This window comes from Populus alba, chromosome 10 (genome assembly GCF_005239225.2).
Source record: "Populus alba chromosome 10, ASM523922v2, whole genome shotgun sequence".
Classification (NCBI taxonomy): domain Eukaryota; kingdom Viridiplantae; phylum Streptophyta; class Magnoliopsida; order Malpighiales; family Salicaceae; genus Populus; species Populus alba.
Window position 1 is genome coordinate 10,935,248 of NC_133293.1, and position 16,422 is coordinate 10,951,669.

General features: G+C 38.1%; 3 protein-coding genes across 5 annotated transcripts; all 3 read left to right on the forward strand.

Moving 5' to 3' along the window:
* Nucleotides 1–1,683: 1,683 nt before the first annotated feature.
* LOC118046577 (ARM REPEAT PROTEIN INTERACTING WITH ABF2) lies at nucleotides 1,684–8,845 on the forward strand. Of its 2 annotated transcripts, none has more exons than XM_035055548.2 (19): nucleotides 1,684–2,266; nucleotides 2,383–2,543; nucleotides 3,289–3,473; nucleotides 3,562–3,682; nucleotides 3,780–3,854; nucleotides 3,956–4,050; nucleotides 4,191–4,266; nucleotides 4,401–4,508; nucleotides 5,134–5,286; nucleotides 5,420–5,488; nucleotides 5,687–5,746; nucleotides 5,897–6,020; nucleotides 6,105–6,244; nucleotides 6,584–6,647; nucleotides 6,781–6,860; nucleotides 7,228–7,292; nucleotides 7,363–7,480; nucleotides 7,578–7,702; nucleotides 8,078–8,845. In XM_035055548.2, the coding sequence occupies exons 1-19, from the start codon at nucleotides 2,002–2,004 to the stop codon at nucleotides 8,169–8,171; spliced, it is 2,178 nt and encodes a 725-aa protein (XP_034911439.1). In that variant the 5' UTR covers nucleotides 1,684–2,001; the 3' UTR covers nucleotides 8,172–8,845. The 2 variants fall into 2 exon arrangements, with proteins under 2 accessions (XP_034911439.1, XP_034911440.1); XM_035055549.2 differs by having other exon boundaries at nucleotides 1,686–2,266; nucleotides 5,158–5,286.
* Nucleotides 8,846–10,436: 1,591 nt separating this feature from the next.
* LOC118046576 (small ribosomal subunit protein uS9) lies at nucleotides 10,437–11,144 on the forward strand. Its single transcript, XM_035055547.2, has one exon. The coding sequence runs from the start codon at nucleotides 10,525–10,527 to the stop codon at nucleotides 10,957–10,959; it is 435 nt and encodes a 144-aa protein (XP_034911438.1). The 5' UTR covers nucleotides 10,437–10,524; the 3' UTR covers nucleotides 10,960–11,144.
* Nucleotides 11,145–11,297: 153 nt separating this feature from the next.
* LOC118046575 (RAN GTPase-activating protein 2) lies at nucleotides 11,298–16,187 on the forward strand. 2 transcript variants are annotated; one of them, XM_035055544.2, is made up of 2 exons: nucleotides 11,298–13,154; nucleotides 14,208–16,187. In XM_035055544.2, the coding sequence occupies exon 2, from the start codon at nucleotides 14,211–14,213 to the stop codon at nucleotides 15,852–15,854; it is 1,644 nt and encodes a 547-aa protein (XP_034911435.1). In that variant the 5' UTR covers nucleotides 11,298–13,154; nucleotides 14,208–14,210; the 3' UTR covers nucleotides 15,855–16,187. The 2 variants fall into 2 exon arrangements, with proteins under 2 accessions (XP_034911435.1, XP_034911436.1); XM_035055545.2 differs by having other exon boundaries at nucleotides 14,221–16,187.
* Nucleotides 16,188–16,422: the final 235 nt, after the last annotated feature.

The following is a 16,422-nucleotide window of genomic DNA, read 5'->3' on the forward strand; positions in this document are numbered from 1 at the left end:
TGTGAGAGACAAGAATGTTATATTAACTGTTAGGGTTAGGTTACAATTTATACCTTAAAGATTTGTGTAACTTTTGGTTTTTAATAGGTCCGATTTGGTTTGTTCCGGTTTTTGGTTCAAAACCGAAACCAAACCGGACCTGTTAAAATTTATGATTTTGACAATCAGTTTAATCGGTTTTTCATTTTGGTTCGGTTTTTTAAGTTAAATTTTCTTTGGTTTTATTGATTTTCTCTGTTAATTGGTTATTTTGAACACCTCTAGTCAAGATCATGACATTGAGATAACCTCATAAAATAATAAATTAAAATAAATAAATTATAAAGTCCAAATCATAAAAAAACTGATGTTGAAAAATAAGATCTAAATTGAAAAAACAAAAAAAACAAAAAATAAAAAGGAAATACAAAACACTATGCCAAAAGACTGAAAGAAAAAAAGATTTTACTTTACCTTTCCCCTCACCACACTATAGAGTGAATAATATTTTGTAAGGAGTACAATAAAATCCTATCTTTTTGAACAGTATTTTGCATGGAAAGATTTCTTTTAATAGTATTTTATAAGGAGAAGTAGAATAAAATTATTTATTTATTTATTTAGTTTTTTTTTTTGTTAATTTTCTTGCTCTCTTTCATCTCAGAACTTTCCCATCCAAATCACAATTTTAATGCTATTTAACTTGTGATTTTTATCTTAAATCATGAACAAATCTGCGATGAGATGGTCAATGTCATCATAAAGTTGACTTTCTATCCATGACAATCATTTTTATAAAACGACATTGATCGACTACGTTGAAAAAAATCATAGCTACGTGCAACGACTGTATAGTAATATCGGGATTGCTCTGATCATATATAACTGCAATTACCTAACCATTTGATGATTGATGATCTATCGTTCCAATGTTTGAATTAACCTTGCTCCCAAGAAAATAATTCAAATCAAATATCCTCTAAACAATAAAAACAAAATACTTGAAAAAAGAATACTTTTATTGGTAAACAAAATGTTTTAAATAATAAAAAATAAAAAGAAATAAACAAGAATCAAAACACTGCATCATTTTTTATTCTTTACATAAAAAAGAAATACTAATTAATTAAAACTAACGTGTATATTTTTAATATTAATATATTAAAATAATTTAAAAATATTAAAAAAATAATTTAAAGTAAATAGAAAATAAAAAAAAAATATTTTTTAAAACAGAAAAACAAAAATAACTTTAACTGTATATGCAGACCGAACCTATCCATGAGTAGCCGTGGCGCACTCTTTTCCTGGACAATGCACTTTATAGAGTGCGCCATTCTTCTGTCGATTCTCAAAGAAAAACAGTATCATACTCTGATTTCTTGCAAGACAAGTTAACCATGGCATTGCAGAAAATAAAAGCAACAAACATTGCTAGCAGGCTTAAAAAATTCAATTTGTTCAGTGGAAAGTCACAAACAAGAGAGGTCTCTCCACTCCAATCCATTGCCTTCCCTTGTTTCTTTGACTGTTGCCAGCACCCACGATTATCCCGGTATGAATCATGACTAGCCACGGCATCATGACTAGCCACGGCATCATTCACTTCCCCGATCCAATCCAGGTGGACCCCAACGTTGGTGTGGACCCATCTCTTGGCTACCTACTCACCTAGCATGCGCACGTTAGAGCATTTCACTGCTTTCCCCCACCTCTCCGGCGGGAGTGCACGCTAGCAATTTAAAGCGAATCAAACACCAAGGCGCACTTTCCACCTAACTAGAGCCGGAAAGTGAAGTGCCCGGTTTCAACTCCGACATATTTAGCACTCAACATCCTCCACCAGAGCAGGAAAAAGGAAAGTAAAAATTAAAAAGTAAAGAAAAGAAACGAAGCGAAAATAACACAAGTACAAATAAAAGCGTTTTAAAAAATCTAAATCTCGAAAGTACCCCTGATCCAGTGATCCCTTCATAATCCTAAAATTTAATTTCTGAGCAGCCTCTCACTTTCTACGTGTGGATGGAGCTGAAGAAGCACCAAGATCAGAGGCTCCCTGAGAGGAAGGGGCAAAAAAGGAAACTTGAAGAGGAAATAGAGGAGGAGCAGAGAGAGATCTCGGCGGTGGAGGAGGCCGCTGCAGCTCCCTACGGCGAGGCACGGAAAGTGATATTGAACGAGGTTTATGCTCAGGTTAATATCCTCAACTCTACCTTTTCATGGGACGAAGCTCATCGCGCCACCGCCAAACGCGCTACTCACGTCCTCGCAGAACTCGCAAAAAACGGTAACCGCTATTTCCTTAAATTTCTAGATCTTTTTTTTTGTTCATGAAATCGGATCTAGTTTTAAATAAGTGCATTTTCTCATGTCTTGCTTATAAATTGAGGAATTTTGTTATAGAGGAAGTAGTGAACTTGATTGTTGAAGGAGGTGCAGTTCCTGCACTGGTTAAGCATCTTCAAGTACCACCGTCAAGTGAAATTGATCATGATGCTTCGAAGCCGTTCGAGCATGAAGTCGAGAAAGGAAGTGCTTTTGCGCTTGGGCTGCTTGCTGTCAAGGTGAATTAGTTCAATCACTTTGTAAATCCGCGTGTTGGATGTGGTGATTTGGATAGTAGAGTGAAGAAGATTTTGATTAAGAGGTTTCTATCTCTGCATAGAGAACTTGTTGGAAAATGTTTTAAGATATGCTGATTTTGTTAAAGGAATATAGCTGTGTTGGTACTAAGTGAAATTAGTTATTTTAATTCCTTACAAAGAAATTAGCATCCAAGAAGGGATTGTTTGGGTAGTCGGTTCATTTACTTTGTCGTATGAACGTTGTAGTTGTAGGGGCACACATCCAGTCCTTGTTAGGAGTATTTGTAGTATATTATGTGAATATTGCCCACGGAATGTTACAACCGAAGCCATGAAAGGAAAGCAAGGGTAGCATATGGAGCACACAATGTGCTGAAAACTAGAGTATGTAGTATTGTATATATACTCAAGTTTGTTTTGAAGAAAAATATAGGTTGTGCTTGGCTATGCAATGGCAACTAAATCAACGTGTAGGTTCTTATGAAGGAGTTTGAGGCATTAATCTAATGTTTGAAACTGTTAAAAATAACATTTGAAACATTATTTGAATGAAGCACATCTAATGTTTGAAGCATTGAATGATTCATAAATGTTCACGTTGTACCCCGAATACATATTTGGTTTAAGGCTTTTGAAAATTTTGGTTGGCAAATAATCCAGATATAATGAGTGAACCTGTGATGTCCCCCGAATCTTACTTTTATCTCCTATCTTTTTCTGACAGCCAGAGCATCAGCAACTCATTGTTGACGCTGGGGCTTTGTCACATCTTGTGAGCTTGTTGAAGAGGCAAAGGGATGTTCACAAGGATGGTTCTGATTCTCGAGCTGTGAATAGTGTTATTAGGAGGGCTGCTGATGCTATCACCAATCTTGCTCATGAGAACAGTAGCATTAAAACTCGTGTTAGGTTTGCTAATTTTGTTGATAATTGTATTTCAATTCTGTATTCAGCAGTCTGCTCAGTATTCTTATGGTCTTTGGAACTGGACATGCAGGATGGAAGGTGGGATTCCTCCTCTGGTTGAGTTGCTTGAATTCACTGACACAAAGGTGCAAAGAGCAGCTGCTGGGGCACTTAGAACCCTGGCTTTTAAGAATGATGAGAACAAGAATCAGGTGATTGGACCTTCTTTAGTAAGTTTGACTTTTATCAGGTTGGTTGTATAAGGAGTAAATGCTAATTTTTCTCTTCTTTTCTTTTCTGATGTTGCAGATTGTTGAATGCAATGCTCTTCCCGCCCTTATATTAATGTTACGATCTGATGCTGCTGCCATACACTATGAAGCAGTATGATATTTCAAACTGCCTTCTGTGATTAATTTTGAAATCTGCATGGGTGAGGAGTTTTTTTTTTGCACTTGTTTTCATCAACCTTTTCATGTTCGCAGGTAGGTGTGATTGGAAATCTGGTACATTCATCCCCAAGCATAAAAAGAGAAGTTCTTGCTGCTGGGGCTCTCCAACCTGTTATTGGTTTACTTAGGTTTGTCTGGTCTCATAAACTTGTCACCTTGAAACTCTCTTTAAGCTAGGCTTGGCAGAGTTTGAATGATACCTAGTTTTTAAAATTTCCAGCTTATGTTAATTTCTTTCTCAATTTCCTAAGTTTACTCTTTTGCGCAGCTCCTGCTGCTCTGAGAGCCAAAGGGAGGCTGCTTTATTACTTGGACAATTTGCTGCAACAGATTCAGATTGCAAGGTGCATTGTAACACCCTTTGTATTTCCCCCCTGAGTTATCCTCTCATCTAGCTTGTCTCCTGTATATTTCTATTTCTGTTTTCTCTGCTAGCTCTTCTTTTGTTTTGGTAAATTGAAGAATAAGTTATTTGCAGGTGCACATTGTACAAAGGGGTGCTGTTCAACCTTTGATTGAGATGCTCCAGTCTCCCGATGTCCAACTGAGAGAAATGTCAGCATTTGCATTGGGGAGGTTGGCACAGGTTACCATTTTTTTTTGTTTCACTTACTCTATTTGTATAAAAGTACAAAGATACCAGTTACAGATGGAACAATGTTACATTCGCTGGTGGAGTTAGCGACCTTTTTCCTCCAAAATAATGTAGATCTGGCCATTAATGATTTTATAGTTACATAATATGGTTTGTGTTATAATTTGTATTCTTTGCCTTTTCCATGAAGCAAGTTGAATTCTCAAACGGAGTAAATGAAGTATTTGTTTACTCTTATCACAATTTTCTTCCTTCCTCTCTCTGCTGCAATTGGGGATGTTGCCCTTTTTTTCACATTTCCTTAATTGCTAATCATTTTTATAAGCTCTTATTTTTTTTCCGCATTGTAATCTGCAAATGTTCATACCATGTGCTCGTTGAAGATTTTCTTTGCTGTTAAGCTAACGTTTTGTTTTGTTTTTTTCCTGAAAAGCTGACCAATTGCCATACTTCAAATTATTTTTCATCAAATGTGCAAGTGTTCTGCAACAAATTGTTTTACTTAAAAATCTGGAGGACTTAAGAAGTAATTATCTTTGAGCAAGTTCTTATTTGCAATTCAGCAGAATTTTGGCTGGATGGTTCTTTTTGGGTTGAAGAAGTTACTCAATTTCAGGTTAAAAAATTTACTCAATTTCAGGACACACACAACCAAGCTGGTATAGCCCACAATGGTGGTCTAGTGCCATTACTGAAGCTTCTGGATTCAAAGAATGGATCTCTTCAGCATAACGCTGCATTTTCTCTGTATGGCCTTGCAGATAACGAGGTATTGGAATAATTACTGAATTCTTTGGAACTTGACCGAAACTACCGTGCTTGTTCCATTTTAATAAGAATTTTATTAAACTGCAAGTCTTTCTAATCTAGTATGATCTTGTGGTGTTTCATTTCTCCAATAGGACAACGTCTCTGATTTTATCAGTGTGGGAGGTGTTCAGAAGCTGCAGGATGGAGAGTTTACTGTTCAGGTATGCAACTTTCTTCATTTATAGTTGAACAGTAGCTGTTATGTCTATGCTTATATTACACGCCGATGCTGCTGATGCTATATTGCTTTAAGCAAACGGTAGCTTGAATATTTTCATGTTGGGACCAAGATGTATGCCTTCCCATTGTGTTTTAATCTGATCTACAATGACCAATATAAATTATCAACATATTTCCAGGCAACAAAAGATTGTGTAGCCAAGACTTTGAAAAGACTGGAGGAGAAGATTCATGGAAGAGTGAGTTTTTTTATTTACTCTTTCCCTGTCCCTCTTCCTTTTGTCATAAAATTTGGTGATATCCAGTTGTAGAAAGTGTAGCAGGTTTATGTTTCTTCAGAGTTTTATATCTGGGCCTTGAATTTGAAATTGTATAATTTTCATATGTAGGTTTTAAACCACTTATTGTATCTAATGCGTGTAGCGGAGAAGGCTGTCCAACGACGTGTTGCTCTAGCTCTTGCACATCTTTGTTCCCCAGATGACCAGAGAACAATATTCATTAATAATTGTGGCATGTCCTATTCTTATTAATTACACGCGATGTTAAATTTTAGAAAGAAGAAAAATCTCACTATTTTTATTTATTTGAGTGCAGGATTGGATATACTCCTTGGGCTTCTTGGCTCTTCAAGCCCGAAGCAACAACTTGATGGAGCCATAGCTCTTTACAGGTTGGCCAACAAAGCAACGACTCTTTCTCCTGTGGATGCGGCTCCTCCTTCTCCAACACCACAGGTGTGTTTCCTCTCTGAACTCTTTGGTCTTTTGTTCATGCATTTTGTTTTGCTGTGTAAACAAATAATAATTTCTATTTGTTGGGTATGCTTCCTAGTATGAACACGTGGGTATTCTGAAATTTATGGTTGTATCGTTCTAGTTTTGGTGAAGAACAATTTAAATAAACGTCAAGTAAAATTTTCGAGCATGTTTAATGCATTTTGAATTTTTTATCATGCATTTCCATTTGATGCTGTTTTATTACGTAGTCTTTGTTTCACAAAATGAAAGATAATCTATCCTTCAAAATCTCTTGACTGTTGAATTGTGTATGATAACAATTAATTCTTTTTGCAGGTGTATCTAGGAGAGCAGTATGTAAACAATGCTACATTGTCGGACGTCACCTTTCTCGTTGAAGGTAGTAAATTATAAGTTCTAGATACTGCTGTATTACTTGTTTAGGATACCTGACTTGCTATTTTCGTTTTAGTGCAAAGCAATTTTGTTGCTTGCCTTGATGAGTTATGTAATTGACTTAATTTGTTCTGCAGGTAGAAGATTCTATGCCCACAGAATTTGCCTGCTTGCTTCCTCAGATGCATTTCGGGCAATGTTTGATGGTGGTTACCGGGTAAGATCTTGTAATTGTGCGGATGTCATCGTTTACCAACCATTCTTTGTGTCCTTCTTGGGGAAGGGTGCGAGAGATGGTTGTTTTCAAACTTTATTTTGCCACCCAATCTTCTGTTGCTATCTGAACTCATTCAACTGAGATAAATCATTGGCTTCTGTTTCCAATTTGTTCAGAGTTATGCTGTGTGTTGGTCCCCTTATTGTGGACGTCAAACTCAATGGGATACGTAGTAATGTATTCAGTTTTGTTGCATAGCCTGTAATCTAGATAGGATAGGCAACTTGAGTTGCTGTGTTATGCATCAGGCAACCAAGATGGTTACAGCATGCATGTCCATCTTGATTAATTCCTCTGCGTCTAACAGGAAAAGGATGCAAGGGACATTGAAATTCCAAATATCAGATGGGAGGTTTTTGAGTTGATGATGAGGTTTGTTGAAATGTAAGGTTCACGCTTTCATAAAATAAACAGTTATCTAACTTGTTTCTGTTTTCTACAGATTCATATACACAGGTTCAGTAGATGTTACATTAGGTATCGCACAGGATCTACTCAGGGCTGCTGACCAATATCTCTTGGAGGGGCTTAAGCGACTATGCGAGTATACCATAGCACAGGTAAGCCATGAAGCTTTTGTTTATTCATGTGAATATTCAATCTTGCACTGCTTAAGTTGAAAGCCGATGTCTGATAAACATTTTATGTTTGCTTAAGGATATAACATTGGAAAACATTTCAAGCATGTATGAACTTTCGGAAGCTTTCCATGCTATTTCATTGAGGCACAGATGCATTTTGTTTATTTTGGAGCAGTTCGATAAATTGACTGATAAGCCCAGGTTTGTTGCTTAACTCCTGCGATCTTGCTATCTTAAAAAATGCCACATGGCAAATGAACATAAACATATAAATATTTGCTTCTGATTCCATTAGAAAAGACAGGAAAAGGAGTTCTATTCTGGGATCCACATGATGTTGTAATCCCAGATTAAAAAGAATTCCACTGCCGGGAAGAAAATTTTCAAAAATTAAGATCATTGGGTGTCTATCCCAATTAACTATTATATGCTTCTAGCATAGATCTTTCCACTCACTAATTTTGGAACTGTCCAATAGTTTTCTAGAATGTGAAAACACTTGTTACACACACAAAAAAGAACCGTTTCCAAACTCTCAGCTGGTTCTTGACGTTATTTTGTATACTGATATTGCAGGCACTCTCAATTAATCCACCGTATAATACCTGAGATTCGTGATTACTTTGACAAAGCACTCGCCAAACCTAACCAACATAACTCACGGCTCTAGATGGCTGGTTTTGATTCTTCTTATCTGACTAGATATTTTTGTACAGAAAGTGGTAGATGTTCTCATTGATGCTGAGCCATTGAAATATTCTAATAGGTTGGTGAATAGTATGGCTCCTAAATTCTTAATCTTTCCTGTGGCCTGAGTTACGTTGCATGCTAGCACTCTGTAACTTTCCACATTAGTTCCGCTGAGATTGTTGATGGAAACACGGGCCACCTCCAACATGATTGTGTTTATGGATTGCGATGTTCATGTATTCTCTGATTGGCATTAGCGGGAGATGCATCTTTTTGAGCGCAATAACAGAGTCGTTGCTTGAAGCAAATTCTTGGCAAACTAAAAACTAGGAAAAGATTCCAGGTCTAGAATCTCTTTCCTTGAAGGACTTTTAGTCTCGGAAAGTGACTTTTAAGGTGAACTACATGGTTGAGCGTGGACTTGGAGGAGTGGGGCAATGGGCCTCCCAAATTATTAAAAAAAAAACTGTTTGTCACTTTTAGCTCTAGGAGTTCAAATTTACCCTCCGGTTTTAGACGTTTGTGCTCTATATTTCTTGAAACTTTTGTTGTGCCACGTTATCTTTGATTTCTATCCCCCCCCTGTACATGGGTTTATGTAAAACCATTATTTACCCTTTCAGGGTGCTATGATTTTGGGGCATGGTTTTTTTATTGGGCTCCTCCACTGGTTTGGTCGATCATTATAGATGCTCAACTAATTTTCGAGTTTTAACTTTGAAGTTATGCCCCCGAAAGATAGCAGCTAAAATTATATTTTTTTACCCGGGACAGCGTAGGAGTAAAAGAAACTGGCTTGCATTTGGTTGCCAATGCAAAATTTTCACACAAATGCACGTGTCTTTTTCATGCCAAACATTTATTACTTTCGAGACTTGTATGGCAACGAATATAACAATTGCTTGCAAATAATCTTTTAATGCAAATCGACCAGCTTACGAATAGCTCCCGAGAGGTGAGCTAGTTTTTCAAGGTACAGGGTTGGAGCCAGTCAGCCTGAAAGAAGTTTTTTAAAATATTTTTTATTATTTTTAAAAAATTATTTTTAATATTAGTATATTAAAATGATCTAAAAATATTAATTTAAAAAGAAATAAATTTTTTTAAAGATATTTTTAAGCGAAAAAACAACAACCCTAGTTCATCAATCCTTAATTGCGCCTTGCATTTCCTTATTACACTTCATATCTTCCTCTTTTCATTTATGGGTTCTGCTGGTAAGGAAATGGCCCGCGAGCTACTGCTCCCTTTTGTGCGGGTTTTCAAGGATGGCTCTGTGGAGCGCTTATTAGGTTCTCCACTAGTGCCTGCATCATTTCAAGGCTCAGAAACTGGAGTCTTATCCAAGGACGTCACCGTTTCACGAGACCCTTCTACCTGAGCAAGACTCCACCTCCCAAAGCTCACTAAACCTCACGAGAAACACTCCTCATCTTGGTCTACTTCCATGGTGGAGGCTTCCGCGTTGAGTCTGCCTTCAGCTTGGCAGAAACTAAATTCATGAGAAGCTTGGTTTCTCTGTTCATATGACGCTAATCTATAACAGGCTTATGAAGACGTTAACGTTAAATACAGATACCACCGGTAACTAAAAACGTCATTCACTATTAGGACTGGTATCCTATCATAGGATATATCATTTCCCCAGCATGGTAAATTGCAAATAAAAATTAATTATATTTATTCATTTTCATCTATCTTATATTTTTTTCTGTTTTTTTAAAGAAAAAGATAGATAAATGAATATTATGAAAATATTGTTGAGAAAAAAATAATTTAAGTGTGGTCAATATTGATGAATGAACTAACATACTTCTCATTTTATTTTAAATTCAAAATTAACAAAATTTTAGCTTGATTATAGCCGATGAAGGAATTCTTGCTCTGTAAAGAATCAGACTACAGGCACCTTAAATTGCGATTTCTCTATAAAGAATTGATGCCACATAGGTTCGATTAATTTAGGTCTAAGCCCACCAGTCTTGGTTTAGCATGGACCGTTGCTAGAACAAAAGGTTTTCCAATTAGGTCCATTCAAGCCTTCCCGTCCTAACCTATAAATTTTAGATTTTGGCCTTCATAAAGGCCCAAGTGACTTTCTGTTGTATAAATTAATGGGCCGCTGGCACCCTCATTCCCCAAAACCAATCAGAACCGTCTACTTGCCCCAGAAACCCCTCCCCGCCCTCCACGTCATCAACTCAAAACCCTAAAAGCACCCTCCCCCTTATAACCCTCTTTTACTCGACCCCCTCTTCCCCCAATTCCCCGCGTGAGTTTTTAGGCGCTTGGCTGCAACCAAACCCCCAAAAGAAAACCCTAGCCAACCAACCATGGCGGCGCCGAAAGAGTCCGTGCAGTGCTTCGGCAGGAAGAAAACAGCAGTCGCAGTCACCCACTGCAAGCGCGGTCGCGGCCTTATCAAGATCAACGGCTGCCCAATCGAGCTAGTTGAGCCTGAAATCCTCCGATTCAAGGCCTACGAACCAATCCTTCTCCTAGGAAGACAACGTTTTGCTGGAGTGGACATGAGGATCCGTGTCAAGGGTGGAGGACACACGTCTCAGATCTATGCGATCAGGCAGAGCATAGCAAAGGCACTTGTGGCGTTTTACCAGAAGTATGTGGATGAGCAGAGCAAGAAGGAGATAAAGGACATTTTGGTGAGGTATGATAGGACTTTGCTTGTTGCTGATCCTAGAAGGTGCGAGACTAAGAAGTTTGGTGGACGTGGTGCCAGAGCCAGGTTCCAGAAATCTTACCGTTGAGCAAACAAGACAGCAGGAGAGGTTTTATGTTTTGATTTTGTTGGACGAAGCGTTTTGAATTGTTTATGCCATGCTAATGGATTTTGCTTCTAAGTTTGCTGGATTTTAGGCAAGGCATATTATGATTATTAGTATTACTGCAATGGATTATCTTATGTCGTATGAATTTATTAAGTTTCATCGAACTGCAATTCTTGGTTTTTGATTTGGTTTTGCTTGTGATTAATTATTTGCATGCATTAGTTGTGATTTGCTCTCTGGATTGTGCTTATAGAAGTTGAGTTTAGGAATCTTTTAATTCTTACCTGTGAATTAAGTTGCACCATATTTGGCTGCATATAATTGTGATAGAGTAGTTGCATAATGCTTACAACAATATATGCTTAGTTTTTCAGGGAAAATTGTGCCTTTTAAAGATTATTCATTCTGGGGAAGAGTAGGGGGGGACATTTTTCTGTTTTAACAGATGGTTTTAATTGGCAAATTTATTATACGGACTAGTAGAGTTTTGGTACTGGATTAAACATGTGGGCAAGGACAAATCTACTTGTAGAATGTTGGGTTAGCACAGGTTAGGAATTTGGTGTTTGATGTGTATACTTGGAGAATTTTTTTTGTTGATTGTGATTCTTGCTTAAGCAATTAGTTTAAGCTTTAGCTGGGATTCTCCAGTTAGTGCTGGATTCCTGGTTTATGGAGGTGTCAATGCCTTATCTTTTGTGGATACTGTTTTCTGCTGGATGATCCTTTTGTCCATTTTTCTGTGCTTTAATTAACTGAACTGAGTGAAGGGGCTGTAAAGGCTAGCTGATACGATGGTGGTTGATCACCGAATACCACGTTTAGGGCGACACCAGTTGGAGAAATGAAAGAAAAAGAAAAGCCATCTGGTTGGATATTCCTATCGAATCTGGTATTTTAGAGCTTTTTCTTTGCGTCAGCTTCGACATTTCATATCTTCCAGGCATGATATTTAGTTACAGGGCTACCGTCAATCCTTTGTTCTTTGTGAATTCGGTTTTTCACTTTGCGTGATGAGTTTTTAGTGCCTGGCTGGGTTTAATATTTGTATTAGCCCTTAAAACTTCGTCGCGCCTTTGAGCCTGGAGGTGTATGGCTTGATCTTGGCCATTTTAAGGTATCATGAGACAAAATAAGAGACAGAAGAAGAGCATGTATGTTTGGATGCTCAATTATTAACTACAAAAAGCTAAGCTCTCACTGTGAAACCTGGCTGGCAACAGATCTGGTATTTACTAGAGTTTCTCAACAAACATTCCGACCCAAACTGGTATTCACTATTGTTCACCACCGGCCGGATGCTCTTGAGCATCGAACACCCCTCCACCCTCCGTTCTCACTAAAAAGCCCAACTGCCACTGATCTTAGGCTCTGAGAATAACAGTGGCGAACAATTCATCCATGTCAAAAAGATGCATCGTCATCTAAGCTGAACTTATCCCCTACCAGAGCCAGCCACCATAGCTATATCCTTGGCACTCAGGATCCATGTTTCACACAAAAAGCACTTTACTCTTCAAACCCACTCCACACCAGTTCACTAACCATTCCCTTGCCAAGATAAGGAATAAGTGCTTCATCATCGATGATCAACGCTCGTATCTAATAGCTATTTTCAAGCATCTGTTTTTTGTTTTGGAAAAGCGGTTGGATTTAATAGGCGTCAAATTGATGGTTTTCGCATCTCCAAACTCGCTTGACAGGATTTGCAAATTTGGTTTTGAGGCATCACAAGCCCATTAAACCAGGGGTTAATAAAACAAAACAATTGAATCTAGTCAGCCTGTAAGCTCAAAGTCAGGCCCAGAAACAAAATAACGCCGAACAGCAGCGTGACGAAGCGAGCAGAGCCCGAGAGAGACAGTCCAATAACACAAGGCATGTGCGTCCAAAGAGAGAGATCCTGAAAAAACCTACTGCTATACTAGTTTTGTATTTGTGCGTGGGAACTTGAAAGTCCCTTCCTCCTTTTCACTCCCACTCGAAATCTCCATTTCCCTCCACGCGCGCACACACCCTCTCCCTCACTATACATAAAGTGATAAAGATCCGTAGAGTATTTAGCTGCCTCTGCTCTTAGGGATACTTACTTCTTGATAATAATATTAAGCATACGCAGTTTACGCGCTATCAAAGACAAACAGATTCGCACAGAAAGAGAGAGAAAGGGGAAGGTACTTTCCCTCTTTTTCTCTCCAATCTTATCTTCTCGCTTGTTTAAATCTTACATTTCTAAAGCTTCTTCTGCTTTCTAATTGTTATGACTGATTGGTATAACTTGTGATACGATATCGCTAGATCTGTTACATTTCCCACTTCTTTTCTTGATTTAATAAAGATTTTTTTTTTTTTTATCGTCCTAGCATTAGATCTAGGGGTTCTTTGCTCTCACGTGTTATTATACTATTCATTCGCTAATTTTATTCGCTTTTGCGTATCTCTCTGTTTTTTTTCTTAATATTATTTTGCTATATTATTATTTATTAGCAATTTCTGTACCCAAAATGTTAATAAGTTGATAGTGTTTTTTGTCTGCGAGATAGGAAAATGGGTAGATGATGTATAAACGAGTAATATAGGTAGAAAATTGGAGGGATATATCAGTTCCACTGAAAAATTGATTCTCTTTTATGTAGAAGGTAGTGACGTATTTTAGATATAATAAAATTGGAATTCTGTAGGAAGGATATCCTTGCAATTATTTTCTTTGAATTAATAATATATTACTGCTATTCGAAGGCACCTTCTGGTGAGTTTGATCGCATCTCAGTTTTTTTAGTTGGGGTCTGGAAATGATTTATATGTGTCGCGTGACTCTCCTTATGTTTATGATTTAATGGAGGTTTTTTCGGTTTTCTGATAGAATCAGCCTTCTTAGCATTTTGGTAGATTTTAGATGCTTACAATTTTATTATTTTCACTTTGATGACTCTTGTTGAGAATAAAATAACGTTCAGATATACTTTCTTGGATATAGAATCTAGTTCGTGGTCATTATTATCCTGGGGTTGGTCTATCTCACTACCTCTATAAGCATTTTGTCTATTTAATATTTTGTATTTTTTTGTTTCTTTACTTTCATCAAGCTCGAGAATTGGATGGTTGAGTGTTTTCTAACCTTAATTTTGTGAATATGCCTTTGTTCATTGTTAAGAATATTTCAGCTTTTCTTATTTTCCTTTTCTTTTCTCAATTGGTTTGTTGGATAACATGAAAAAGTTTGTCAGTAAATGTCTGCAGGTTTCTCTGAAATGGATGCCACCGAGTCAAAGTCACAGCCCCGACCATTTTCAATAAAGCTGTGGCCCCCTAGCCAAAACACAAGGCAAATGCTTGTGGTTCGTGTTACCGACAATCTCACTACTAAGTCAATTTTCACCCAGAAATATGGCAGTCTGAGCAAGGAGGAGGCTGAGGAGAATGCAAAAAAAATCGAAGATGTTGCTTTTGCTATTGCAAATGAACACTATGAAAAGGAGCCAGATGGTGATGGAAGTTCTGCAGTACAGCTTTATGCCAAGGAATGCAGTAAGCAAATCTTGGAAGTTCTCAAAAGAGGCCCTTCTGGTAAGGAGGACAAAGAAGCTTTGGTGTCCGAAGAAGTTAGTGCACCCCGTGACACCATGTTTGATATATCTAAAGGTGCGCGATCCTTTATTGAGGCAAAGGAGGCTGAGGAAACACTTGAGCCATTAAAAGAGCCAGGAAATTCGTACACTAAAATATGCTTTAGCAATAGAAGCTTTGGTCTAGAAGCAGCTCGTGTTGCTGAACCCATTCTGGCCTCCATTAAGAATCAGCTGAAGGAAGTTGACCTGTCAGATTTTATTGCTGGAAGACCAGAGGCAGAAGCACTTGAAGTGATGAATATATTCTCCACTGCTTTGGAAGGTAGCATTCTCAAGTCCTTGAACCTTTCAAATAATGCCTTGGGTGAGAAGGGTGTTAGGGCTTTTGGGGCACTCCTTAGGTCACAGAGTTGCTTAGAGGAGCTCTACTTAATGAACAATGGCATCTCAGAGGAAGCTGCTGAAGCGGTCTGTGAATTAATTCCTTTGACAGAGCAGCTTAGGGTTCTTCAGTTTCATAACAATATGACTGGAGACAAAGGAGCACTTGCCATCTCTAAGGTTGTGAAGCGCTCTCCCTTATTGGAAGATTTTCGATGTTCCTCCACAAGGGTAGGCTCTGAAGGAGGAGTTGCCTTATCAGAAGCTCTTGACACTTGCACCCATTTGAAGAAGCTTGATTTGCGAGACAATATGTTTGGAGTGGAAGCAGGAGTTGCTCTGAGTAAAGCTCTTTCCAAATATGCTGGTTTGACAGAAGTTTATTTGAGCTATCTTAATTTGGAAGATGAAGGTGCCATGGCTATAGCTAGAGCTCTAAAGGAATCAGCTCCCTCACTGGAAGTCCTGGATATGGCTGGAAATGACATAACAGCTGAAGCTGCTCCTATTGTAGCTGCTTGTATAGCAGAGAAGCAACATCTTACCAAGTTGAACCTGGCTGAAAATGAACTCAAGGATGAAGGTGCTATCCAGATCAGTAAGGTCTTGGAAGAAGGCCATCTCCAGCTGAAGGAAGTTGATATGAGCATCAATTCTATACGTAGGGCTGGGGCTCGAGTCTTGGCAAGGGTAGTGGTGCAGAAGCCTGAGTTTAAACTTCTGAATATTGATGGGAATTTTATTTCAGATGAAGGCGTTGATGAGGTGAAGGAAATGTTTGAGAAATTCCCAGATAGGCTTGGATCCTTTGATGAGAATGATCCTGAAGGAGGTGATGATGAGGAAGAGTCTGGAGAAGGTGAAGGTGATGAGCATGAGTTGGAAACGAAACTGGAGAAGCTTGAAGTTAACAAAGAGGAATAAAATTGTGCTTTATTTGAGTATTTTTCTTTAGCGGACTCTGTTTCATTAGTAGTTATCTTTGGCACACATTGATGTAGGAGACAGTGACAGCATTTTGGATTGACTGTTCTCTCGAATCGTAGCTTGCATGACCAGGACAGATGCTGTGAGCTGTGATCGGCATCAAATCATAATTGATGTTGTCTGTAGCATAGGTTTAGGGAGATCTTTCCATGTTTCCGTATCATCCTTGTAGCACATTTTGTCTGTCTGGGGCTTCCAGAGTAGTTGATTAAAATGTGACGGCACTCTATAGTGGATAATAATTCCCAGACTTTCAATTTCTGTTCTCCATTGTTGAGCTTCTGTTATCTATCATTTCATGCATGCGATATCTATTTACAGTAGTCGAGTTACTTTAGTTTCCTGGCTCTTCAGAGAAGTCTTTCGCTTTAGCTTCCCACCTACTCGATCAAAATTCCAAGACTATCAGTGCTGTGATGGATGTAGAAAAGGTGCATGCTGGTTTCCGAGCACAAGCATAGACACCGTTAAGATTTGGAAAGCAAACTCGAATTTTTTTCCTCGC